The sequence below is a fragment of the Poecilia reticulata genome, linkage group LG5 (genome assembly GCF_000633615.1).
Source record: "Poecilia reticulata strain Guanapo linkage group LG5, Guppy_female_1.0+MT, whole genome shotgun sequence".
Lineage (NCBI taxonomy): Eukaryota > Metazoa > Chordata > Actinopteri > Cyprinodontiformes > Poeciliidae > Poecilia > Poecilia reticulata.
This window is the reverse complement of record NC_024335.1, coordinates 24,323,428-24,349,778: the sequence shown is the minus strand read 5'-3', so window position 1 is coordinate 24,349,778 and position 26,351 is coordinate 24,323,428. Positions and strand designations below refer to the sequence as shown.

General features: G+C 38.9%; 2 protein-coding genes across 3 annotated transcripts; one reads left to right on the top strand and one right to left on the bottom strand.

Moving 5' to 3' along the window:
* Nucleotides 1-4,008: 4,008 nt before the first annotated feature.
* LOC103465243 (fibroleukin) lies at nucleotides 4,009-9,333 on the bottom strand. 2 transcript variants are annotated; one of them, XM_008409884.1, is made up of 7 exons: nucleotides 9,187-9,333; nucleotides 8,393-8,601; nucleotides 7,086-7,281; nucleotides 6,205-6,285; nucleotides 6,013-6,125; nucleotides 5,652-5,914; nucleotides 4,009-4,591 (listed from the first exon to the last, which is right to left on the bottom strand). In XM_008409884.1, the coding sequence occupies exons 1-7, from the start codon at nucleotides 9,203-9,205 to the stop codon at nucleotides 4,249-4,251; spliced, it is 1,224 nt and encodes a 407-aa protein (XP_008408106.1). In that variant the 5' UTR covers nucleotides 9,206-9,333; the 3' UTR covers nucleotides 4,009-4,248. The 2 variants fall into 2 exon arrangements, with proteins under 2 accessions (XP_008408106.1, XP_008408105.1); XM_008409883.1 differs by lacking the exon at nucleotides 9,187-9,333 and having other exon boundaries at nucleotides 8,393-8,809.
* Nucleotides 9,334-15,930: 6,597 nt separating this feature from the next.
* On the top strand, nucleotides 15,931-26,311 carry LOC103465242 (ras-related protein Rab-7a). The gene is made up of 6 exons (XM_008409882.2): nucleotides 15,931-16,332; nucleotides 20,799-20,858; nucleotides 22,570-22,696; nucleotides 22,794-23,012; nucleotides 24,621-24,749; nucleotides 24,853-26,311. The coding sequence occupies exons 2-6, from the start codon at nucleotides 20,806-20,808 to the stop codon at nucleotides 24,946-24,948; spliced, it is 624 nt and encodes a 207-aa protein (XP_008408104.1). The 5' UTR covers nucleotides 15,931-16,332; nucleotides 20,799-20,805; the 3' UTR covers nucleotides 24,949-26,311.
* The last annotated feature ends 40 nt before the right edge of the window (nucleotides 26,312-26,351 follow it).

Sequence of the window (26,351 nt, the reverse complement as noted above, 5' to 3'; positions counted from 1 at the left end):
GCAGTACTGACTTGCTTCGCAAGTCAGTACTGCTCTCCTTATGCATTGCTATGGCATGCCCCTAATTACTGTGAATTAAAGTTTCTGCAGAGCTATTGAAAATGTTGCATATCATTAAACAATAGCATGAAGTCCTGGAACCCTGTGCTGTTTCTCAGACAGTTCATCTTCCAGAAGGTTAGTGTTAATCACATAAATATTTCTAGTCATTATTAATTAATTTGTTGTTTTAACCCCGGCACCGTCTCTGGCTCCTCCCCCGTGCCTGCAGATCCTCCATTTTGGCGTTCAGATTCAGCCGAGCCCTGGACTGAGGCCTGCCACATGGCGCTTTCTGCGTCCTCAGCCCTCCTTTCCCCCCTCCTCCCCTCCCAGCTCCTCACCACATCAGGATACACTTGTTCTTCTGAATTCCGGTTTCAAACGGAACGCTGCCTCGCTCTGGTTTTCTGCAGGATCAGTATTAAAAGCAGGCACACGCTGTCTCTCTCGGTGGTCCTGTGGTCAGGGAAGGGGAGGCCCTAACGGCCCGTTTATGCTTAGACACCTTTCAAACCTCACCAGCTCCTGCTTCCTCCCCACACCCTGGTCTTCCTCCCCATCCTTGGCCCTGACATCTGCCACATGCGCCCTTATCAGAGCGAGAGCAGGTTATTAAAGACTGGAGAGCTGAATTCCACTGAAGGCCGCCCGGCTCGTCTCTTCCACCCGCCTCTTCTGGGCTGTCACAACTCCAAACTGTTTTCTTCCACGTGTTCTGCGCGCTTTCACAGATTTCTGCTCATGCCTCACCTCAACCTGTGTTTTCAAGTCACAAATGCGTCTTAACATATCTCAAACTGCTCCTACGGTGAACGCTGCTTGCCCTTTGACCCACAGCATCAGTTACAGTGCTCCTAGTGGTGAAAACAAGTACTGCAGCTCAGATTTCTAAGCCATTAATTCAATTGTATTCAATTCCGTTTTAGTTTTATGGAGCCGATTCATAACAACTGTCGTCTCGAGACACTTTACAGGAAAATTGTTTCAATGTGATTATAAATACATTTCAAATGATGCTAGTTATCAAACTAAGCTCAACTATTCAAGTAATTTTAAACGTTTCTAAGAAAACCCAGCAGATTTCTAGGTTTCTTGACTTAAATAATAATAACAATTTTGTTTTATTTTTTTCTTGCGAATTTTCTAAGTATATCATCAAAACATGCAATTATATTTTTGCGCCACATCACTTAAAAGTCTATATTTAAATTCAGTTCAATATATAAATACCAAAATAGAATTACTGCTGTGTCATTTTTTAATTATATTCAACATAATTAAAGTCCTGTGCACACAATGAGCATATTCATCAGAGAAGCATGCTTATTTTAATTCTGGAGGATCTGCAGAGAGCCAGAGCTCAGGTGGAGGAATCAGTTGCACTCCAAACTAAAGGTTTCTAAATCAGCAGTATAGGTTTCTACAGTCAGTGTAGCTTTAGTCTATAACAGGACAGACATTTACCTCGGAAAAATCACATATAACAGTAACTTATTTTGGAATATACCTGCAGCCTCTTAAACCTACTTAACATGTTAAAACAGACATGTTGTTCTTTGGTGACCTGCATTAAGTTACCAAACCAGCCAGTCTGATGACTAAGACAGGACATCCCTATAAAAGTAAACATAACTGAAAATGTTTATAAAGTATTTTGCGTTTAAAAGGTAATTTTGTGTATCATTCTTTACTTCTTATATGTATTTAGGTTTTGTGTTAACTGTCTTTCAGAAATACACACAGGACAAACATTTCCTCGTGTCTCTCAGTAACAAATAAGATTAGACAGGAAGTTTCCACAGTGGATCACTGTGTTTATCTAAAAGGTTGTACTGGCTAACCGCTGCCCAGTCAGGGGTTTCTTCCCTGGGAGCGGTGGCGGCTCGCAGCCCGCAGCACCACTACTATCACCTCATTCCAGACACTGTGCCAGGATACTGTGGTGACACAACTCTGGGCTTCTGTTCCTCCCTTGTCAACAAGACTGATGAGGGAATCGTTGCTGTCTTCATTCAAGAGATTATGCAGTACATTTTAATAGTACATCTCACAGACAAAGTCTTCAAGTATGTCACCAATAAATAATAATTTCAGTCTGAATTGATTCAGTGTCAGTTTTATCAGCTGGACCAGACATAAATAAAAAGGTTGACTCAAATTCCCCAGCAACGCCAGCGGCCACCAGGGGGCACAACAAAGTGACCCAACACTGACTGCGCCCAGACAAAGATGCACAGACAACAAAATCAAAGCAGAAAGCTGATACGCATGATGGTTGTGAAGGGTGACTGATCTTGATTGCCTATGGTTGACCGCTCTGCGTGTGTATTAGTGTGCGTTAATGTAATGAAACACACAGACCAGAGCAAGAGGAGCTTATGGTTGTTTAACAATAATTAACTCACCATATAGGGCCCATTTATTTTCATGAAGCCAAGCATATCATGCACCTCTTCCACTGAGAGGGAGATGAATTTGAAATCTGTGTATGTGTGCGTGTGTGTGTGATAGTCGCATTCATGTGTAAGCAGAAATACCTGCATTACTTCTGCTGAGCTGACTTTCTGCCTCAACCTTTTCCCGTTAATATTAGACAGCCAGCTTGCAGGAGACACTGGCAGCTCGTTGTGAATGCTCCTAAAATAGGCATTTACACACACACACACACACACACACACACACACACACACACACACACACACACGCACACACACACACACACACGCATGCACACACACAGCAGTTAGCAGGTGAGGCCGAGTGTGTGTCAGCGGCGGTGGAAGGGTTCTGAGAAGGCAGAGCAAATCCTGATGGTCAACATCAGTGTGTCAAGAGCTTTGAAACTTCCTCTGCTGACGTAGAACAAGGCTCTTTTAGCTTATAATTGAGAAAGGACAATGTTATTATGTCTGGTAGTGATTGTACACCATTTAGCACAAATAAGTAAATAAATATAATAAACAAGATATTCAGGAGACAGGAATCGTTTCAAGCATTAGTTTCTAATTACTCAGTACGAAGCGGTACTGTAATAAGTAAATAAAGCATGTGCATGTTGTGCAGATTGATTGGTGTAAATAACATTAAAACTATCCTCATTTTTCCCTCCATTTGGTAAACCAGACCAGCTGCTAGGTGGTCAGTCAAGAATGCTCCCCAACCATCTTCCTGACCACTCTGGTCGAGTGTGTGTGTGTGTGTGTGTGTGTTGCTCCGTGGTTACACAAAGTTTATAAGTTTATGAAGTTTATAAATACCAGGCAGTTAAGAACAGGCTGTTCAACGCAGAGGTTTTCTTTTTGTTCTTTTTTTCCCTCATCTCTCTTTTTCTTTTTTCAAATGTGCATAAACAAGACCGACATGTACTCACTGCTGACCACATGAGACAAAATGTCTGTCTTAAATAAACTCACATGTCTGAAGACTCCACAAAGATGGCGTAGTCACCTGTAAGGCAGTGAAACGTTGTGGCTGCATCATGCTGTGGGAATGTCTTTTTTCTTACAGACAAAACTATTCAGAGTTAGTGGGAAGATCGATTAAGCTAAATGCAAGATAATCATGGGAGCTTTGAGATTTGGAAGGAGGTTTGTTTTCCAGAGGCAAAACAACCCCAAACATGCAACCAGAGCTACAATAAAATGTTTACATCGAAGCATTTTATGAGGAAAAAGGGTCTACTCAAAACCCAGACGGGAATTCAATTAAGAATCTGTGGCTAGACTTGAATGTTATGACAGACGTTCCTGAAGCACTCTGACTCAGAAAAATCAGTCTTTACAGAGGAACAAAACTGGTTGAGTTACACCCCTGTAAATCTATTAAAGGTGGTTCTACTGGGTATCTGAGTACCAAAGCATGCCACACCTTTAAGGTTTTTTTTATTTGAAAAAAAAACAAAAAAAAAACAACAACAACATGAAAACTATGCTTTTCTATGCATGTCACATATATGCAATTCTTTGTGCTGGTCTGTCACACAAAATCCTGATAAAAATACACTGATGTGCTTCATTCTACCGTGACAAAATGCGAAAAGGCTCCGGGGGAATGAATGATTTTGCTACTCACTATATTTTGTCTTTAATCCATTCACTGAAATCCATGTAAATTTTAGCAGAAAGTTGTTTAAAATCTGTCGTCTATAAAACAAAAGGCCTTGCGTCCTATGCGTATTCTGCAGTGAGCCCTCACCGTTTGTGTTCCTCACTTGGTTCCCCTAAAGTCTTTGGGTCTCGTCTTCATCTCCACCCTCTTGAAGGAGTACCGCTCCCCGGTCCTTCCGTCTGTCAGGATGTACCATGTCCCCCAATAGATCCCGTTGGTCAAACCTGTGTAACGGCCACGGTAATATCGCCCATTCAGGTTGGCTGCCAGGCAGGCGTCGAACCACCAGCCTGCGCCGTAGTACTGGCCACAGCTTCCAGAGGCGTAGCGATCGTTGTCTCTGTCGGCAGTGCTGAACGGTCTGCCGTCGTGGTTGTAGCGCTTGCTGTAGCTCAGAGAGTTGCCGGCATCGCCAGAGTACTCGTGGGCTGTCAGACGATACCTGGAAGAGAAGGTGTGGTAACTGTGTGGTAAACTTGTGGTAAAATATTATTTACAGGTTTTTATGCTTGGTTAGTGCAAAGTTTCTCTCTCTAACACCTACTAAAGGCTCTGTCCAATCTGACTGAGCTTGTGCTATTTTGCAAATACAGGTGAAAACATTTCGGTTTCTAAATGTGTGAAACTGGTGGGAATGTTCTCTAAAGGAAACAATTCAGTTCATTTTTCTAAATAATTTTTCTAAATAATAAAAAAGCATTTCTGTTGCACAAAATGCAATGACATATAATAAGGCAATCCTTTACTGTATTCTTTATCAATTGTAGATTGAGTAATTATTTTTTTAATTAACCAATTAATATTTGGATAGCAAAAGGCACTTCACAGAAGATTTTTTTTGTACAGATTTTGAACCAGGTGAAGCTACAATAATGTCACTTGAGGAGTTCTGGTAGAACATATTTGCATACAAAGGGTTTTGTTTATCTTAAATGCAAAAAGTATATATTTTACAGTTTTGGCTTAATTCCTGCTCTGAGTGAGTTGCTCTTTCAGCAAATGACTTTTTTGAGTCTTTATGCTCCAGTTAATCATTAATCAAATAATGATTGATTAATCACAATTAATCTGATTAATCCAATTAATTATTTCAGCCTCAGTGTAAGGTTTTACATTTGTATGTTCACAAGTGTTTTGGTTGGTCACATAAAATCCCCATAATACATTGAAGTTGTGGATTTAACATAACAAAGTGTAAACAGGGTTTGCAACACTTTTTATGTAGTTGCTCCATCAGCTGCTGTCTGGGCAGTAATAACTGGAGTTGCTCAAGAATTGGCCCAAAGTTAAAAAGGTAACTTTTTTTTTTTTTTATCTAGCTGAACAACATGCTGATCCATTTAATCTATGCAGCCAGTATTCTTCCACACAACTTTAGTCTCATCTTGTATAAAGTTGCATTAGTGATTAAAAGGGAACAGGTTTAGCTTTTGGTCAATTGAAATAAAAAGCTGCTACTCCTGCCAAAGGTAATTCAGAGGGTCTAGTGTCTCTCTGTGCACCTTTCCGCTTCCGAGGCCACCTTGAAGTTGCTGTAGGTTGCCTGGCGCTTCTGTTGGTACCAGTCTTCCAGCTCAATGCGGAGCTGGTGCAGGCCGGTGGAGGTGAGGGCGTGCAGTGCTGCGTTTCCCAGCCAGTGCTCTCCCTGCAGACTACCAAAGCCTTCCCGGTATTCCTGCCAAGTTCTGTTAAAGTCCACTGAGCCGTCCTGCCGATTCTGGATCACCGTCCACCCTCCGCCCGCTGTCTCCATGTCACATTTAGCCTGGGCCAAAGCAAAGACTGACATGATTCAAGGCTTTTCCACAGATAGCGCTCAGCTTTTCGAAGATTACTTCTGATGATCTTTGTACATTAAAATACCTCTAATGCTGGTCCGTGTGGATCAGGTTGGATGGTATAGATGCCAGTCTCTTTGATCCCAAGGCTGTAAATCTCTGCACAATCCTGTGGATGTAACCTCTCCATGGGAGCAGCTGGAGCCACACAGGACACATTTCTATTGAGCTTATTAGTCCACCATTCTCAGGAGATGCACACAAATGTTTCCCTCACCTGTAGGTGAATACTGTGTGATGCTCTTTAGGAAAAGCAGCAAGTCTTTTTCACCCTCTCTGCTTCCCAACGCAGCGCTCTCTACAAACCCAGAGCAGCAGCATCAAGTTATCAACATGGCTGCCAAGTTTCATATGCTGTACAACAAACATGTTTTAACCAACATGCACCAGACAAGGATAGAGTTTATGGTAGGGCCTCTTGTTTGAACACAAGCTTTGTTATTCTGATATTATTGTCTATCTGCTGAGACTTAGCATATTGTCCGGTTGTCACATGTAGACAAGCTACCTACACTAAGTAGTTTCATTTGTTTTAACTTGAAATATTTTTTTTACGTGGAAGTGTTTGCTATTTTCTAACAATCTATTTGTAACATTTTTTTAATTCAATCTTTAAAATATCAGAATTTGCACATCATTATATATCTTATATTTTTTTCTGTCTGACATATTGAAACAGAGTATAAAATCTGAGGTAGTGTGGTGAAATTACTTTGTACTCAAATAGCCATTGTATAAAATCCTTTTTTATTCTTACTCGAGTCATTTCTTGGACATTTATTTTTTTAGTTCTACTCATGTAAAAATTTGTTAAAATAGTGCTACTGCTAATTGAGTGCATTTTTTGGGAACTCTGCTCATCTCTGAGTTTGGATATGTTTTGCCTCCTTGCATCATTAAATTCCTATCCACTCACCTTTGACACTCTGCAGACGATTGTTTTCTATCAGAGTAGGAGTGACTGCACTGGCATAATTTCCTGTGTGTGTGTGTGTGTGTGTGTGTGTGTGTGTGTGTGCGTGTGCGTGTGTGTGTGCGTGCGTGTGCGCGTGTGTGTGTGCGTGTGTTTCTTGGGGGTTACAAACATGTGTGACCCACCCAGTCGCTTGGCCATCTCTCCAAGTGCTTGGCTGTGGCAGTGGAGGTCACACTCTGTCAGCACAGCTGCCATCAGGGCCAGGATGGCCCCCAGAGAGCTGCTCTCCTGGTCCCTGTAACTCTGGGGGCCTCCTGATTCCTGGAGAGAGCTCATGCAGCTCTGCAGCCGAACCAGGCGCTCTTCAACACCTCCACTCTGCAAGACAATACTTACAGGTTAATAGAAAGTATGGCTGCATGGTAAGGGAATGCCTTAGGGTGACAAATGCAGACAAAAATGTTTGAAATCTGTGAAATTATGAAGGCACATTTTTGAATTAATCATCACAAAGGAGCATTATAACTGAACCATAAGTTATAATGCTTATTGTTATAGAATAAATATTGTTATTCTATAACAATATTTTTTCTTGTTATAGAAAAAATATTGTAATTTTTGCCTTATCTAAACTGTTTACACACTTTTGAACTTTTTCCATTTTATCACCTTAAAAAATTGAAGTCTTCAATCAATTCTATAGGTATTTTCTGTGATAGACTAACAAAATATGCATAAAAATCCACTGGTAACATGCTAAGTCATAAAGTGAGAATAAATGATTCATTGCGTTTCAATTGTTTTGCAAATAAGTATCTGAAAAATTTGATTCAGCCCCCGTTAGTTTGATACTACTAAATAAAACCCAGTGCAAACAATTTTCTTCAGAAGTCAACAAATTAGTGAACAGTGTCCTCCTGTGAGTAATTTAGTTTATTCATTTTGTTAGATGACACTAAAGTTAACATTCTCATGATTAAACAGGGTGGTGGCACCATCATGCTGTAGTCACTAAACAGCAGTTGTTTTTTTTAACCAATTATTCCAGACCTTAAAATATAATTCAGGGGTAAAAATTATGTGTGCATATAGTCCCTGAGTCAGAAAGACATTACATATTGTATATTAATTAATCCCCAAACTCTTGGCTCGGTTCTCTGTCTCTCATACTTATGTCACTCATTGTGATCAGGTCCCCAGCACCTGTTGCAGCATGAGCTCACCAGATGACGAGACATTTTTAAAGCTCTCCTAATTTTATCCCCTCTTTGATCGCCGACAGTTATTTCTCCGTAGCTGTTTGGCGGTGCCGAGTTTAGCATCTCCGGCCTGTTCTCTGACCGTACACCGCCAACTCTCACTGGTACATGTGAAAGTGCAGTCAGAGATCTCATGTCTGTCCAGTCTTTACACGTCAGCAAGATGGAGTCATTTCATATTCACAGGATTAGTGAAAAAAATTACATTTTCTCGCTCCTGTCTTACTTACTTTCAATCTAGTCTGAGGGAAATCCGGTCTTTGCTCCTCCTTTTGAGGATCGTCTGAAGCAACAGGAACTGAAGCACCCAATCTGCATGCACTTGTCCCAGCTTGACCCTCACTGGCCTTGGTAGTCACTGCTGCTCCTGGCCCTGGAGAAGCAGGTGTAGCCACTAACGTGTCCCGGCAAGGTGGATGTAAGCAGGCTGGGGATGCATCTGAGGACAGCAGTGCTCCCACATACAGAGACAGCAGGGTGAGCATGACGAGAGAGATGAAAGAAACCATGAGAATAAATATTTGGTTCAAATGCTGCAGGGTTTTCCTGTCATCAGTTCCCTGGAAAATGTTTCTTCTCTTCTTTCTATGTCCAAGATGTGCCTCTGCAGGCAAGAGGATTTTGCATTTTTATCCTTTTTGTTTAGATCTCTGGCTGACCCTTCATGCAGTTGTCCTCTCTGCCTTTCTTCCTCAGTTCATGTCACTCCTCGTCCTCCTCTTAGTCCTGCCCGGTCTGTGTTTGTGAGGCTACTTTGGCTCGGATTCCTAGATAAATGCAGCACACTTTGCTGTCTGACACGGACCAATGCACCCACCCCCAACACACACACACACACATACCAATACACACACACACCCACACCATCTCTTCATCTCCCCAACTTACACTCCCACTTTGCCACACACCGTGATGCATGTTTATGAATATTTTTGCACCGATTTGTCTTAAACTATTAATGAGCATGACAGTGAACAAGTTTTCCATATGTTTCATGTAGCATGTGTGAGCTAACATCTCCTACCTTTCACCCCGGCCATCATGGAGTTGCTTTAGCAGCTCAGCTGCTTCCGTCCTGTGAACAACTTCCTAAGTCTCATGGCCTTTGTGCAGTTTTGTGTTTGCAAACTGAATTCCAAAGGAGCCATGAAGACCCAACATTGAATAGGTAAAGAAGACAGGAATCCTTCTCCAAACACCACACCAGAGTTGTCCCATCTGCAGAGACACACTCCCAGTAATAAGGAGGATAAACATGTGGCGGTGCACTCAGACGTGAGTAATGAACACTGACAGGACTCAACCTTTTGGATCACTGAACACTGAATCATAATGTTAAAATGGTAAATAACAAAAGCTAAGTATCCAGGTTTAATATGATGTTTGTTACAAAGTAAAAGAAAACTTTGGGTTTAAAACACTCTGAATTGGCAAGTGGGAGTTTGATAAGTGATAGGTATTATGGCACAGTTGTTTGTGTTGCTGGGTTGCAGGTAGAAGGTCCTGGGTCCTGAACTCTTTAAAGAGTTTGCATGCTCTCCCAGTGCATGAGGTGGTTTCTTTTTCAGGTACACCGGCTTCCTCTCAAAGTCCCAAAACGTAACTGTTAGGTCAGTTTGTGGATGGTGATTGTGTTTGTCCTCTGCATCTCTTTGATGGACTGGGGATCTGTCCATGTTGCATGTGTATTTGAATTCACTTCCCTTAACTTTAACTTTGACTAGACCATTTTAAACACATACATGAGCTTTAATCTGTAACCACTGTAAGACCTGGAGTATGATTATGGCCATTGGAAAATTCAGTCAAAAGCGAAAAGTGAACGTGTTGGTGTGTAATTTACATTACCAGTGGTGGGAAGTAACGAAGTACAAGTACTTTACCTAAGTAGAATGGATACTTTCTACTTTTACTCCACTACATTTTACAGTAAGTGTCTGTACTTTCTACTTCACTACATTTCTACAAAAGTGTCCCGTTACTCGCTACATCCAAGTCGCATTGCTCTTTTTTTCCCGTTAAAATGTGAAGTTGAGGGACTTAAGGTGGCGCCGTAAAATCCGAGCAATAACGTGACTTAGTTTCTGTTGTCACCCATCGCCTCCCCCTTTACTCCCACTCGCACAGCAGCGCTTCGCTTTCACAGACGGTGGGGACTTCGTCCATCTTTTAGCATCACTTGGAAGGAAAGCTTAAAGAAAGGTAAGCTCCGTGGACGTGTTGCTRGCAAAGCTAGCTGTACAGAGACACATGTTGCATCTGCAATGAAAAAAAATTGTCACTCATGCGCTGAATTATTGTGTGGAGGTGTTGACTGAGGTGTTGCATTTATGGGAAAACGCTGGTACCAAAGTGCAATAAAGTGGTACGATGTTCAGGAACGATCCGATTCTTCTGGACGGATCTTTACTGATTAAATTTATTTAAGCTCTAAGTATTTAATATCTAGGTGTTGTATGGGAATGTGGATCTTTCAGATCAATTTGAGAAGCAATTTTGATAGGTAAAAGTTTATTTTTTTTGTGTCACGTAGCACGGGGTGCTGGTCTTGACTTGGTCTTGGGTAGGTGGTCTTGACTACAACACTGCTACTGGCTCCTTGGTTGCCTGTCCTCTCCCACCCACCTTCTTTCCATCCCCTTTCTGTTGGATATCTTTAGAAATAAATGCCACTAGTGGCAAAAAAGTGAAGTTCATGTTATGTTAGTACAGGAGGCAAGATGTTTCCATCCCTGAAATTATGATGCATAGAATCACATATCGAAGTCTAAACTATGTTACAGAGTAAACACAATAAAAACATGCTTTATCTGTGGCATTGTTCATTAAAATGGCACATTTCTAATGTATTAAAATTAAATACAATCGATACACTTAATGATATTAGCGATTAGGTAATCTATTCAGCAAGTACTTTTACTTTTAATACTTAAGTATTTTTAAAAACCAGTACTTTTTTACTTTTACTTAAGTACAAATGTTAATGTAGTAGTTTTACTTTTACTTGAGTACATTTTTGTCTGTGTATTTGTACTTTTACTTAAGTAAATTTTTTGAGTACTTTCTCCACCACTGTACATTTCTACATCAATTAGTTGGTGTAGCGAGTCCAAAACCGTTCAAAAACATGCCAACACTGACCTCTAGTGGCGAATGTTATTTCCCTCTTGTGTTTGTTTTGTTCGTTGCAGTGATTTATCACTGCAACGAACAAAACAACTGAATTAAGCAGAATGTCACCAACATATGGTAAACATCGTAAATGGTCTGTACTTTATCTACTCTGGAGGACTCCAAAACGCTCCACGCTACATTCAGTTTACTGAATAGTCGCCATGGCTGCCCTGGGGCAGTCTGACTGAAGCAAGCATGCCCTGGACCGACGCCACTGACCCTCTGACCAACATCCACAGGTAAGGTGTGTGAAGTGTTTTGCCCAAGGACACAACGACTAACACAGACGGAGCAGGGGTTCAATCCAGCAACCCACTGATTACAGGACAAACTCCTACCAACCTCACTCTCACACAGAAGTGTAATTACTTCTAATATATTTACGGTTGGAGCAGTGATTTCGACAAGTTTGATCTTGTTGTCACTTTCAAACAACTAAATCAGACAGTAAAGATAAAAACAGACAAATGTATTTCAGCGTCAAAGTTACTAAATTGATCTATAGGAATTATGATTTAACAGAAATAAGAGCAGGATGGTTTTAGCAGCATCGCTTTGTCAAAACTGTACATGTCAACATAGTTTATTTACATCCTAATTATGGACTGATGTAGCGGCTATTTGAGCCCTTTTTGTGTATAACAACTTTAAGGATGGAAATAACATATCAGCTTACATAAAACCCTGGAACCAAATCTACATGACATGGAGGATAGAAAAGCAGCAGGTGTTGAACTACAGGCTGGAGATCTTAGCTCCTTCAGTTCATTCAAAAGTGCGAGTGGATTTCCAGCAAGTGTTTAGCTGTTAGAAACACAGACACATAAGTAAAAAGCACCAGATTTGGTTAAAGTAGCTACAATATGTGTATCTAACAACAATTATTCTGCCTGTTCAGTCAATAAAGTTACACTGGACAACCTTATCTCGTGTTAATTTCATGTTGACACTTAAGGACAGTTATTACCCTCTGATTATGGGAGGTTTCTAAATACTTCTTCACATCTAGTTTGGTACAAATCCCAGTAAGATAGAAAAAGTTACTGCAAAGCCATTTGTTTTGAAAGCAGTTCTTAAGAAGCATGCTGGATTTCTGAGGAAACAAAGAATTTACACATTTACAGATATGTCGCTGCAAGACTCAGACATGTCCTGATTCGACTGCATGTTGTGTTGTTTGCTGCCGCGCCTACAGTCAGATGAAGCTCAGCTTGTAGCCTCAGCATGTATGTGTTGACCATGCACACAAAGTGAAACAGGACTGTTCATGTGATTGTGGTTCAGTTTCCATTGGTTACCTTCAGATGAGGAACAAAGACCAATGTGCATGCATAATCTAAATTACTGTTATTAATATATTTTTTAACTCTATATCGCCATTTGTTTCTTTCTTTTTTTTTTTTACACCATGACTAATACTTACCCAAACAACCTATTGTATATAATTTGAGGCTTGTATTCTGCCATATACTGGGTTATCATTGCACTGCAGGCAGAGAAACAGCTTTTTTTCTCTTCAAAATGTCTTCTTGCATGAGATTGGTCATACGCATTTTCCAGGAAAGTGACAATTTTAGACAACTTACAGTAAAAATAATTTATAAATTGTTATTCACTTTTTTATGTTTTGAAATAATGCACAATTAATTAGAAATGTTTTTGTTATATTACATTTAAATCGTGTTAAAAATGTGTGTGTCATATTTGATACAGCAGGTATTTAAGGTGCTTTATCACTGAACAGGAATGTTATATATTTATAAAGTAATCAAAGTCATAACAGTCACAATTCAGCCACAAACCTTTGTTTACTCAATAATTATCATTAAATGTAATTTCAAAATATATATATTTTGTCACAATAGTAGCTTTTCTAAAAACCATAATCCTTATGGTGTATCGACTAGTTATGTATGCTTTAGATTAAAAAAAAGAGTAGAGGAAGAAGAGAGAGAAATAAAATACTACTCATCATGATAATGTATGACAATTCAAACTACATAGAGCAGTAAGGAGAAGATGATGAGGATTATCATGAGGACTGGACTGTAAAAGTTGTTGGTGGAAAACAAAACTAAGAGAAAAACATCCTAAAGTGTTCCATACTTTCAAAATATTATAGGCAACATTTGTTTTTGCATCTATCACTGCAATAATACTTAAGTAAATTAAGTATGTTGTTGTGAGCCAAAAGTTCTAAGAAAAGCCTGCGGCATCAAATGTGATACAAAAAAAATCATAAACTAAATGACATGGCAACATTTTATTTTTTTTTTTAGATTTTGTTTCAAGGCTTTATGAAGATCCTATTTCTAAACAATTTAAATTTTCTGATTATTTTTTGATGGGTCAGGCTTTAAAAGGTTGAGAGTAACTTTGTTTTATCACTTTATTATTCTTAGTTCATTAGTGTATGGCATCGTGAGTCTTCAACATAAAATTACCATTTATAAATAGCCAAATACATCTCCAACAGCTCCAAACTAGATAAATATTGGGTTCAAGTACATATTTTTGACTCAATAATATAGCAGTTTCATGGCTGCAAAATCACTCCTTTCCCACAACACAATAGATGAATATTCTATTTTTCTTGTGACAGTGACACTAGTGTTTGCATTCACTTTTAAGGTCAATGTGTTATTTTTATTTATTTATTTTTTTTATAAAACTTGATTCTTCCATCCATTGTACAACTGTTTTTTGTTAGCTGTACAATGGCCTGAAAGAAATTGCTAAAGTGACAGACTGCGTTGAGCCCTAGCTACCCATAAGCAAAAACAAACAAACAAAAAAAACAAACAGTCATAATCATGTTAATTTTAGAGGTTAGAGATGTACCTTCAGCAGTGGTGGAGAAAGTACTAAAAAAATTTACTTAAGTAAAAGTACAAATACACAGACAAAAATGTACTCAAGTAAAAGTAAAACTACCATATTAACATTTATACTTAAGTAAAAGTAAAAAAGTACTGACTTTTAAAAATACTTAAGTATTAAACGTAAAAGTACTTGCTGAATGGATTACTTAATATCATTAAGTTTACAGATCATATTTAATTTTAATACATTAGAAATGTGCCATTTTAATGAACAATGCCACAGATAAAGCATGTTTTTATTGTGTTTACTCTGTAACAGTTTAGACTTCGATATGTGATTCTATGCATCATAATTTCAGGGATGGAAACATCTTGTCTCCTGTCCTAACATAACATGAAGTTCACTTTTTTTGCCACTAGTGGCATTTATTTCTAAAGATATCCAACTGAAAGGGGATGGAAAGAAGGTGGGTGGGAGAAGACAGGCAACCAAGGAGCCAGTAGCAAAGTTGTAGTCAAGACCACCTACCCAAGACCAAGTCAAGACCACCTACCCAAGACCAAGTCAAGACCACCTACCCAAGACCAAGTGAAGACCAGCACCCCGCACTACATGACACAAAAACAATTAACTTTTACCTATCAAAATTGACTCTCAAATTGATCTGAAAGATTCACATTCCCATAAAAAAAACTAGATATTAAATACTTRGAGCTGAAATAAATTTAATCAGTAAAGATCCGTCCAGAAGAATCGGATCGTTCCTGAACATCGTACCACTTTATTGCACTTTGGTACCAGCGTTTTCCCATAAATGCAACACCTCAGTCAACACCTCCACACAATAATTCAGCGCATGAGTGACAAYTTTTTTTCATYGCAGATGCAACATGTGTCTCTGTACAGCTAGCTTTGCTAGCAACACGTCCACGGAGCTTACCTTTCTTTAAGCTTTCCTTCCAAGTGATGCTAAAAGATGGACGAAGTCCCCACCGTCTGTGAAAGCGAAGCGCTGCTGATTTTACATGTCGCCATATCTTATGATTTATGCAGSGCTATTATATTACTGACRCTCAGAGGAAACCACTGCGCATGTCTTGGAGCTTCGCGTGCGAGTAAAGGTGGAGGCGATGGGTGACAACAGACACTAAGTCACGTTATTGATTGTTTTTCACGGCGCCACCTTAAGTCCCTCAACTTCACATTTTAACGAAAAAAAAGAGCAATGCGACTTGGATGTAACGAGTAACGGGGCACTTTTGTAGAAATGTAGTGAAGTAGAAAGTACAGATACTTTCTGTAAAATGTAGTGGAGTAAAAGTAGAAAGTATCCATTATTAAATCTGCTTAAGTAAAGTACAGATACACGAAAATTGTACTTAAGTACAGTAACGAAGTACGTGTACTTCGTTACTTCCCACCACTGGCTTTCAGTTTATATTATTTCATTTAGAAGACATTGCATTCTGGTGGGGATAGTAGTCATTACCTATATGTCTGTCTATTTATGCCTAGCACATTTTTTCAATAAAAATGCAAGGTATACACATTTTTGATTGCTCAATAGAAAAAAACTTGACCAATCAATACCATGTGGTAGATATCAAAAAAGGCACCTCCTCCACACCTAAATGTGTTAATTTGAGTGCATTCTGTGTTAATGGAATAAATTAGAAAGTTAAAAGATGCACTTTTCGTGGATGCTTAGATCAAGAGAGCGAGCTTTATTTTCTAAAATTATTTCTGCATCCGCTGGACTCCACATATTTTGTCCTGCGTCTGACGTCACATGAGACGTGGTTGTGGAGAAGGAAGTGAAAGAAGAAGCCAGATCATAGGCTGGGGGTAGTGGGTAGTTAGCTGATTGGGAGACAAGAAAGCTAGTTCTCTGGCAAAGTGCTAAATTTAAAACTATTTATTTCTATATTTCTTTCGTCAATTTTCGATCGGTTTTAGTTTTTGGTGTTTACACCAAGGAAAGCACATATTTTTGGCAGTTTAAGCCGAGTCGTTCCCTAATTACCGCTGGTCGACCAGTCGAGCTCCGGGGAGCTAGCTGGCTAACGTAACGCCTAATTCGGTTAGCTGTCTTGAACAATAACAGCTAGTTAGCTCGCAACCCGGCTCCGGAACGGTCCAGAAGTCGGCTCTAGGGAGTGTTCGCAACTTTAAGGTGAGTTTTAAACGCCAACAGCTCGTTCATGTGTTTAAATGTCCGCTTGGTGACCGGTGTGCCCTGATGTTGAAACCGTTAATGGTGGTGCAGTGTTTTTTTTTTTTTTTTTTTGAGAAGCTGGTTGATGTAGAAAAAAACAAGGCCGGCCTTTGGCTCAGTCTGGGTCGATTCCAACAAGGAAGGAGAACCGGTGAGCCGAGCTAAGGGAACATCGTGAAAAGAAGCTTTATCATATGTCCGACGGTTATTTCTTTGCTTGCATAACAATATTTAAAATGCCATGTATGTGGCCAGAGATGGAGTGTTGGTCCCCACCCATTTCCAAATGTTGGGCTGGTTTTGGACCTTGTGCTACAGTAAGCTTTATGCTGACAGGGGTCTGGGTTTGACACATCACCTGACAGCTGGCTGCGGGAAGCACCTTTTTCATATTTTTGTTTTTGTGTTGCCAGGCAGTGGAAACTTGCCAGTGTTCTAAGTATTTATTTTTTTTGTTTAGCTTATGAGTCACTGAGTTTGCAGAACAGACCATGTACTTTTAATCTTAACAGTTTGGTCGAAAGATTTGGGACTTTTGAGGAAATTGGTATTAAATCAAGTGTACTCTTAAATAACATCTTTATTTGTTGATTAGCAATAGTTATGATTGCTACCTAGTTGGTACAACTGAACAACTCTTCTGCTCTGTACCACTTGAAGATAGACATTTTTAAAAATATCCGGCATTTATTTTGATTTATTAAAACAGAATAGAAGACTTAAGATTTTAGGTCATTTATGTCCCTCACTTTTACATTGCACCTTGTTTTAAATTTATTTTGACCCAATATCACAGAATATTATAAATATTATTTAGATATCACCATGAAATATTTAATAATTTAAAGTTTTTGATAAACGTTATGCCTTTTTGATACGAAGACAACGGTGACATCAACATGCCAACATCAAGTCAGTTGGAAGTCCCCATCGTGGCACCTGAATACCTAAACAGTGTTTGGGTTTGTAACTGAAGTTGTTGATGTCAACTTCATCGTCCATTTGCATTTCATTGAATTTCAGCCCTTTAGCAGGTCAGATTAATCAGGATAACAGAGAAACACAACACAAATGTTAGAAAGCGATGTGGGCATTTTGATGGCTGGTTTGTTTGAACAGCTTTTAGGGAGATGAATGGAAGTATTTTATCAATCATTAATCAAAGTAATGCAAAGAGGAAGAAAAAAAAGCCTTCACGTGCTTATACAATAATTGTAAAAGTTTAGTTTTTAAATTCCCAAACCATTTATTAGACGGTACCTTTTTGTTTAGTCCGTTTGATTTTCTAAAAATCTAAATGTAACCTCTACGGGATGGCCTGTCTTCTTGCCTCATGATGTGTTTTTAATGATTGACTGCTGTCATTGGCAAACATTCCCAGAACGTAATCAACTTTTTAGTTCACTCAATACCAGTGAATGACTCAACCTACCAGCCCATTGGCTTGGAATGGCTTGAATTTTGGTCATCTCTCGAGTTTGTTTATTCAGACCACAATTTTAAAAGTTAAGTGTCTGATGCTGTATATTCTGCCTTAAAAAACAATTATAAACTACTTTACTATTGATTTGTTTCTCTGCAAATCTGGAAAATACTGAATTTGTAACGTCGGGTTGTTTCTGTTTAGCTCTTGTGCTGAAAACCAATCTCTGTTCTTTATTAGTTTGCTCTTTCAAGTTATGAAAACTTGCCTGAACCCATAATGATCCGACTCTGAGACAAACTGAGCAGCGAGGAGCATTTTGCCTTCTATATTTAATCCTGTTTGTGTGCATTCATAATCCATGTAGGGGTGAGTGGATTTTAGCTGCTCTCGTCTCTAATATGCAGTCGGAAAGGAAAAACTTTGCTCAAGTTCATTGTGTCACATTTTTCAACACATTTCCCAATTTGAATTCAAGAGCAGTTATGTAATATTGTACAGTTTTGGTGCAATGAGACACTTTTTTATTGTTACTTCAACCTACAAAGAGAGGGTTACAATTGACCAGAATAATTAGTTGGGGAAATAAAAAAAACTAAACTTGTCCAGATAAAATGCATTGTGCAAATCTTTTTAAGCATTAATTCCCACCATAAGCAGGAATCCTGTTGCTACAGCTCAGTAAAGCAGTAAAATATGTCGCCACGTTGATGTTTTCATGTCAAAACGACACGAGCTCTTTGTCCGCTTTGTCAAGCCGACTTTCTTTCGTTTTGAAACGCATCTCCTTTCTCTCAGCTGTGCTCCAGTGACACCTGATCTTGCTTTGTTCAATAATCACGTGACTGTGGTCTGAACACGCCTTCACTTCAGGTGCTTGCCGTTGTTCCAGCTCCTGGCGTGCTTCACAGGAATGTTGTCACTGGAGAGCCATGCTTGTTCTCTTCATGTGCAACACAAGTATACTTTGCTGCTCTCGAGGGACTACAGCTCAAGTGTTTTGTCTTTTTTTCTTTATTGTTTTCTTTCAAACAAAACGTCTTGGTCCAGAACTGATTTAAACACAAAAAGAATAACAGTTGGGACCGTTTCATTGTCCTGCCGTTCATGCCAGGATGTAAGTTGACCCGGAGCTGATGGGAAGTGGTCAACTTTTCTGTCAAATTGTTGTACAGTCCCTTATTGTGTTTCACCGGCTAAAAAAAGAACAAAGCAAACATTTATTTCCCTGAGTACTAACGACAGAGGTGTTTGATGATGATTATCAAACTGACAATAATGAGTGTTGTTTAACTATTTAAAACGTCTCTGGATAAGATGGGAATAACACTCGTGTATCTGGGACAGAAATGGTTGGGAAAATACTGCCAGATATTACAATGTGCAGTAGTTACCGCTTTGTTTTTTTTTTTTCCCTTATGCAGCGATTCCTTAACTTAAGCCAAATTTCACAAACGTCTGAGCAGAGATGAAGCAGACTTTTATTGAACTGTTGCTTCTTTAGTCTGTCTCCTGTTTGTGCAGGGAAATGTTTAAGATAATCCTTGGAGACTAAATGTATTTCAATGTGCACTGGTGGCAGGTTTGAAGATCCACCATCAAAACACACGTCCCAAGCCTTTATCTGTTGTTTTAATGAAACTTTAAAAAAATACATGAATGTATTTGGAAACTGAAAATAATATTTTTCCCCCTTGTTTTTTGTTGTTTGTCCTCATCTAGGGAACATTCAGAGATTGAGTAGATCTCTTAGAGCGTTTGATAAATGCTCTGAGAATATCTACTTCACGTATTGGTTGTGCAATTCAGGGATTGTTAATTTTATTAGCCTTGACAAAACGGCAAAATAACTGAATTTCCTATTTTGCTTTTTTTTCACATTGTATTTTTATTTAGCTTTAGGAATTCATAATATACTTTGTATTGCATATCTATGTTTTCTGTTCTGTAAGGACTTCCTATCTAATCAAACTAAATGCTAAGATAAAACCACGGTTCAATGACTCGTCTTGTCTTGTGCAATTTAGCAGTTTCTTGCAGTCACTCATGTATTCCCAATGACGGCCTGTTTCTGGTACTTTTAACCTCAAGTTACGTTGATTATGGTTTGTTAGAGTTGAGGTCCAGAACTTGGAAAATATTTGATCCAAAATATTTTACTACAAATCTGTTCTAACAAGGGAGACCATTTCTAAACTAGAGTGATGATGTGTCCAGATGTACCAATCAGTAGAGATCAGAATCGGCCAGTTTTCCCATGATCACCTCTAATCAGTAGTTCACCAGTCAAATAGTGAAAAAATATTATTTCCCCCATATTTATTAAGTGCGTCAATTGGTAAAACTCTTTCCGTTTACCATTTATAAATGCATGAACTTACAACCAAACTTTTTTTTGTTTCTTTTTTTTTGTTCTAAAATCAGATTAAGATTGGAAATGTGCTTGGATAAACAAATTGGAAAAAATCACCTGATTGAAAACTCTTGCAGTTTTCTTTCATTTCCTCGTCCTTGGACAAAATCTGAGCCGTCAGGCGAGACCAACCAATGTAGTTTGCAAAAGCAGTTCAGATCATCTTTCTGAGGTATTTCTGATGTTTGCTTGGGTCCTGGAAATATGTTCTGTATCAGGTTATTATCTCTGTGCCGGTAATATCTGCAAGGGTTGACCCTGTGCAACGACTTCCTGCTGTCTGCGTGTGTAAGAAAGAGAGAGAGGGAGAAATACAAGGAGAGGGATGTTCGCCTCGTGATTTGCTCGACAGCTTAGGAAGCACATGACTGGAATAAGTCGCATTCAAACTTTACTGCCGCAGGAGCGTAAAAACTGAGCTCAGATTTCTGCCTTCATGTTTCTCAATAGGCCAGTTATCGTTTAGTTAACTGTCTTTTTCTTTTTTAATCGTCATGAAGCTGATTAGTTTTTGATCTAAAATGAATAGGTTAGGGGGGATATAGAGAGTTTTAACAGTTTTATTCTTTTTTTTTTTTCTTCCTGCAGCTGAACAATGACGTCTAGGAAGAAAGTGCTCCTTAAAGTCATCATCCTGGGAGATTCTGGGTGAGTCACAAGATGGGTCTATTGTTCTTTTTCATGCCAAATTCAGCAGTGTGAAGGACCACACAGATCACCTCTAAATATAGTTGGTGAAAAAACTTGCGCTCTTTTTTTTTTTTTTTTTTTTTTCTGGTAGCTTTTCTGGTTGGAGCGAATGCTCAGTGCTACTTCCTCATTGGTGTCGGCAGTAGTCATAAGCTGTATCCAGGCAGATCACCACCTCTGCTCCCTCTAATGATTTTAGGCTTTTACCAATAACTTAAAGGTCTGGACTTTTAAACTGCAGACCTGTTGGAACATGGTCACTGCTGTCGTTTAGAAATTTCCTGTGTTTGCTGTGACCATGAAGCAACACTTTGGTTAGTAATTTCAGTTCCATTTTCTACCAGAACTGAAACTGTTTGTCAGGATTCATGTTTAGTTATCAGTTTAAAGTAAAAGACAAGAGGAAGCAAGTTAACTTAGCTAGAAAATTGCTGCTTTTTGATGTAATGCAGTTCCACCTTTCATTTTAGAAGAGAACAGTGAACATTTTAAGATCCTAACAAACATGAAAATGAAATTTGTTTTGTTTCCCCCGTTTCAACAATTACCAATACGAGTTTATACATTCGAGCAGCTGAATTTGTAATTGTTTTTACGGCAACGTTCAGCTCTTTTCACTGAAAATGAACTAGATCTATTCACACAGTTTACTTTTTATTTCACTTTCAAAATGACTGGCTTTATTTTCTTGTTTCTTCAAAGTTGTTTTTTCTTTCATGCAGCCATTTTGTTACTTTACTTTTCTTCTACTGCCACCTGCTGTCTGTATTACTTAGCTTTGCCTATTCAGACATGCAGTTGGTGGAAATGAGCTTCATGTAGATTATTTTTACTAAGCAAAATTTTAATGAGCTACTTCATAATTGGAAACACAGTTGTATGGAGTTGACTAGAGCTGTTGGATTTATATAAAATAAGAATAAAATAATATGTCATTGCTTTAGATTTAAAAGTGAGTGAATTTTTGTTCACTCACACTTGGTTGCAGTTTGATTGTTTTGCATAAACTTTGTTTCATATCTTCAGTTTCCTTCAGCACCAAAGATGTTAAAATGGTTTTCATGGTTAAATTTAGTGTTAATATTTAATTAATATTACTACTTAAAAGAATGAAAAGACTTGGATGTGTGCATCTTTGCTCAGTGGTCGATGCAAATAGCATCTCAATATACGGATAACAATTCAGTCCCATTTAGGAATCAGTTCTCTATCAAATACACACTTCTGCTATGCAATAAAATGTCCATGGTAAAGTTGAACTCTAATTGTGATGAATCTGCATGACGTAATCAATCATGCAGATTTTTTTCTCTCGCATCCCTTTTATGTGGTGCTGTAATTCATTCTTTTTAAAGGCTCATAAATGTATTAAACATTCTGAGAAAAGCGTACTTCATGTCTTAATGCTTGACAGAAGTTGCCAGCTTTGCACAAACTAAAATCTGTTTAAAATCTTGTAGAAGTTGTTTTTCTCATTATCTTTTTTTTTTTTTTTTTACTGAGAAGCAGATTTTACTGTAGAAATATGACTGCATGCTTTTGCCTTATTTAGTGTAACTTAAGGAAATAAAAATTTGTTTTCTATTTGTTTGCTAGATGCCTCAAATTGATTTGTTCCCATGCCTGTTTTAAACACAGTAGCTCTCATGTTTTTTTGCTTTCTCCTCAGAGTTGGAAAGACCTCCCTAATGAACCAGTACGTGAACAAAAAGTTTAGTAACCAGTACAAAGCAACAATAGGAGCAGATTTCCTCACCAAGGAGGTAATGGTGGACGACCGACTTGTTACAATGCAGGTACATTTCCAACTTGATGACTCAATTTGTGACATTAAAGTATTGAAAAAATCCGATTGTTTAAGTTGATTTATTCAGTTTTTTCCTTTTTGGTCAGATCTGGGACACAGCTGGCCAGGAGAGGTTTCAGTCTTTGGGTGTTGCGTTCTACCGCGGGGCAGACTGCTGCGTGCTGGTTTTTGACGTGACTGCACCCAACACCTTCAAGACGCTCGACAGCTGGAGGGATGAGTTTCTAATCCAGGCCAGCCCCCGAGACCCCGAGAACTTCCCTTTCGTGGTGCTAGGCAACAAGATTGACCTGGAGAACAGACAGGTTGTTATGAGTTCCACATTCCTGAAACAGAGACCGTGTCTAATGCCCACTCCAAAGGACTCCAGTGCAGGAAATGGGTTGCAAATCCTCCGTCTGCACATGTGCATTCTTATGTTTATGACTTGCTCTCTGCGTTCTGTTGTAATTCTTCAGAGCGGCCATAAAACCCTAATGGTATTGCTGTGTGTAATTTGACTTATGAAGACATGGCTGTAATTGCTCAGTGGAGATAGTTGTAAAAGAGCAAGTGGTGACAATACACAAGTAATTAAACCTTTCTTATTGGAAGTAAAGCGTTTCGCCCAGACCTGAGGATATTGCATCAATATACGTCTTAAAAGTCTGTTATTGAATTTGTTTAATATGCTCATTAGCAAACCAGATCCAAACTGAAATGAAAAATATTTTGGGAATCTCAAATGAAATGGTTGCAGTTTGAAGTTGAACTGGGAACAGGTGAAGGCAGGTGGATGCATCCGGACACGGAGGCAGGAAGAACTTCCTTTATTTGCTCTCATGTCAGCAGTGCTGATCTAATCCTCAGTGTATTTTAGCATTCAAGACTAAATTGTTTGCATATATCCAAAAAGAAGTTGCTAACAAGTAACAAGATAAAAGTGGGGTATGATGATACATGGTTAGATTGTAGAATAGCCTGTTGTTGATCTGTTCTCCTCAGCAGAGCCACCAATTTTATTTCCCTCCTCTTCCTCTTGTGTCACTGCAGTTCGATTTACCTGAATGTTGTTTTTGACCTTTATGTTTAGAAGCAGTTTTTAAGTTTGGCTGAATAGTCTGAGACTAGTTTTAGTTGGGATTAGCTAAACATTTGGCCAAAATGCTCCCTGTGTTGACTAACATGAGTTTCACAATTAGTTTTTGGTCAAAATGATCCCAAAGTGGGTTTTAAAGATTGTGGGTTTTGCCGTTTGTTTCTGGATGAGGTGCTGAGGCGGTTGCTCATGTGGTTTGTGTTCCGTCATGCGATAGTGATGCAGAGCAGGACTGTGGGTAGTTCAGCTGAAGCAGTGATGAAATCAGCCATGTGGTCGATATTTTTCAAAGTCGAGGGAATACGGAAGTTTCTATGCAGCATCGGCCTAAAAGGCAGTATTAATACCGGATATTGATATCGGCCCAATTTTTCATAGAAAAAATAAAATGTGCTGTGTTTATATGTTGCAATGTATCCGTCCTGTTTTTGTAAACATTTTTTATTTCTCTTTTTTTTAAACACCAATGAAAGGAAATAAAATTCATTTTGCTGTTTGCGATCCATGAAAAAATAAAAATTAGAAGAACATCCGTGTTCATGCATCGATGTTAATGTCATTAATCTTTTTGATTTTTGTCCAACTGCAATACAATGTGGATCAAAGCATATTGGTTTACAGGCTATTAAAGGTAGTTTTCAGTTAATAAAAAATATATAGCCTCATTAATCATGACTGGCAGCTTTTGATCACTATCCACTACTTGGTACAAACTTGCTTTTTAGTGAATAAAGTTCTTTAAAATAACAAGTCAGACGATTCTAGCATTGAAACTTTCCATGTGATCGTTGATGGATGCGTTTTTTTTTGTTTTTGTTTTCTTCTTTGTGTTCAGGTGACCACTAAAAGGGCTCAGGCCTGGTGTCAGAGTAAGAACAACATCCCGTACTTTGAGACCAGCGCCAAAGAAGCCATAAACGTAGAACAAGCATTCCAGACTATCGCACGCAACGCTCTCAAACAGGCGAGTTGAACAAGAACACAGAAATTTAACATTTCAGTGTATATTTGTACTGTTAATTAACAAGAGAATGGCTACTAACTTGTTCCCCCTGTATGCTTCTCAGGAGACGGAGGTGGAGTTGTATAATGAATTCCCAGAGCCCATAAAGCTGGATAGGAACGACAGAGCTAAACCTTCTGCAGAGAGCTGCAGCTGCTGAGGGACAAACTGGACCATCTTCTCTCATCTTGTCATCACCCTGTTACATGTCATCAGCCTTGCTCCCAGGGGGAAAAAAAAACACAAAAAAACAGTTTCCTTATTGGTCTTCCTCACACACCGCTCATTCCATTGACACCACCCCTCACTCTGTATGCCGCACATGGATGTACATCCCCCCTCCACCCCCCGTCACCCCCAAACCTCTTTCTCGTTCCCCACTTAGTACATAAATTAATACACTAGTTCACCCTCGCATATAAAACGATGACAAATCCAGCGCAGTAAAAATCACATGAGAGAAGAAACACACCCTCCGTGACCTCACACCCATGACTCGGTAGTGAGTGAACTCCTCTATTTTGCCATGTTTGTCAGGTTTTGCCCCTGACTCACTCTGAGAGGGCGAGGTCGTGGAGCCATGTTCAGAGTGCAATTAGGAAATCTGGACGGACTCCAGAGCTCTCAAAGCAAGCTCTGTTGAGATGATGTTGGCTTTTCCCAAGATGCAGCATCCCAAATATCATTCTCTGCTTTCTACTCGCTTTCTTTTGCGCCTTTCTCATGAAATAAACTAGCAGAACTAAATAAATATTTGTTGTAATTGGCGGTTAATTTAAAAGCCGATCTTAAACATTTGTGGTTTTGCACCTTTTTATGTTTTTTGTTGTCGTTTTTTTTTTTTGCCTTTAAGTGTTATGGAGGGATGACTGTTTTTTTTTTTTTGTTGTTTTTTTTGGAGGGGGAGGGGGGGCAACATCTATCACATGCCTTTCGGTAAGCTCTAAATTTATACCTCCTCCCTCCTGAGAATTTCTCCTGAGAATCTTCTGAACAATCTGGTGATTGTATTGCCTTTTCACTTCAGGATTAGGGTTTCTAACTGCCTCACACTGCTGAATATATGTTACTGTGTCAAGTAAAAGCTGATTAGGCAGTCACAGCGTAACAAGTTAAAACCTTGATATATAAAGTTTGCCTTTTATGTAACATTACTTGTACTGCTATTATTACTGCTGTATGTGTTATGTCCTCTTCATCAGACGCCTCTCAATGGTAAAGGGTGACCACATGCTTCACCAACACTGCATACACCCGTCTCCTGTCCCGTCTTTCATTATTGCTGTTCTATATCTGCTTGTAGCTCAGGTCGGCTAAGTACTTAATATTTTTAACGGATTGTGTACTACGGTGTATAGATGGTATAGGACTGAAATGTTTCTTCTTTCCATTTAAAGAAAATATTCAACAATTTTCCCTGATATTACTCTTATTTTTTCTTTTCCTTACAGAAAACATTACAGCAATGCCAATGATGTTGTAAAAGAAAATTTGAACGTCAAATAATAAAACTCTTGAATATATGAATAGTTTGGTGTTTGATGTCTTACAGGTGCATCTTGT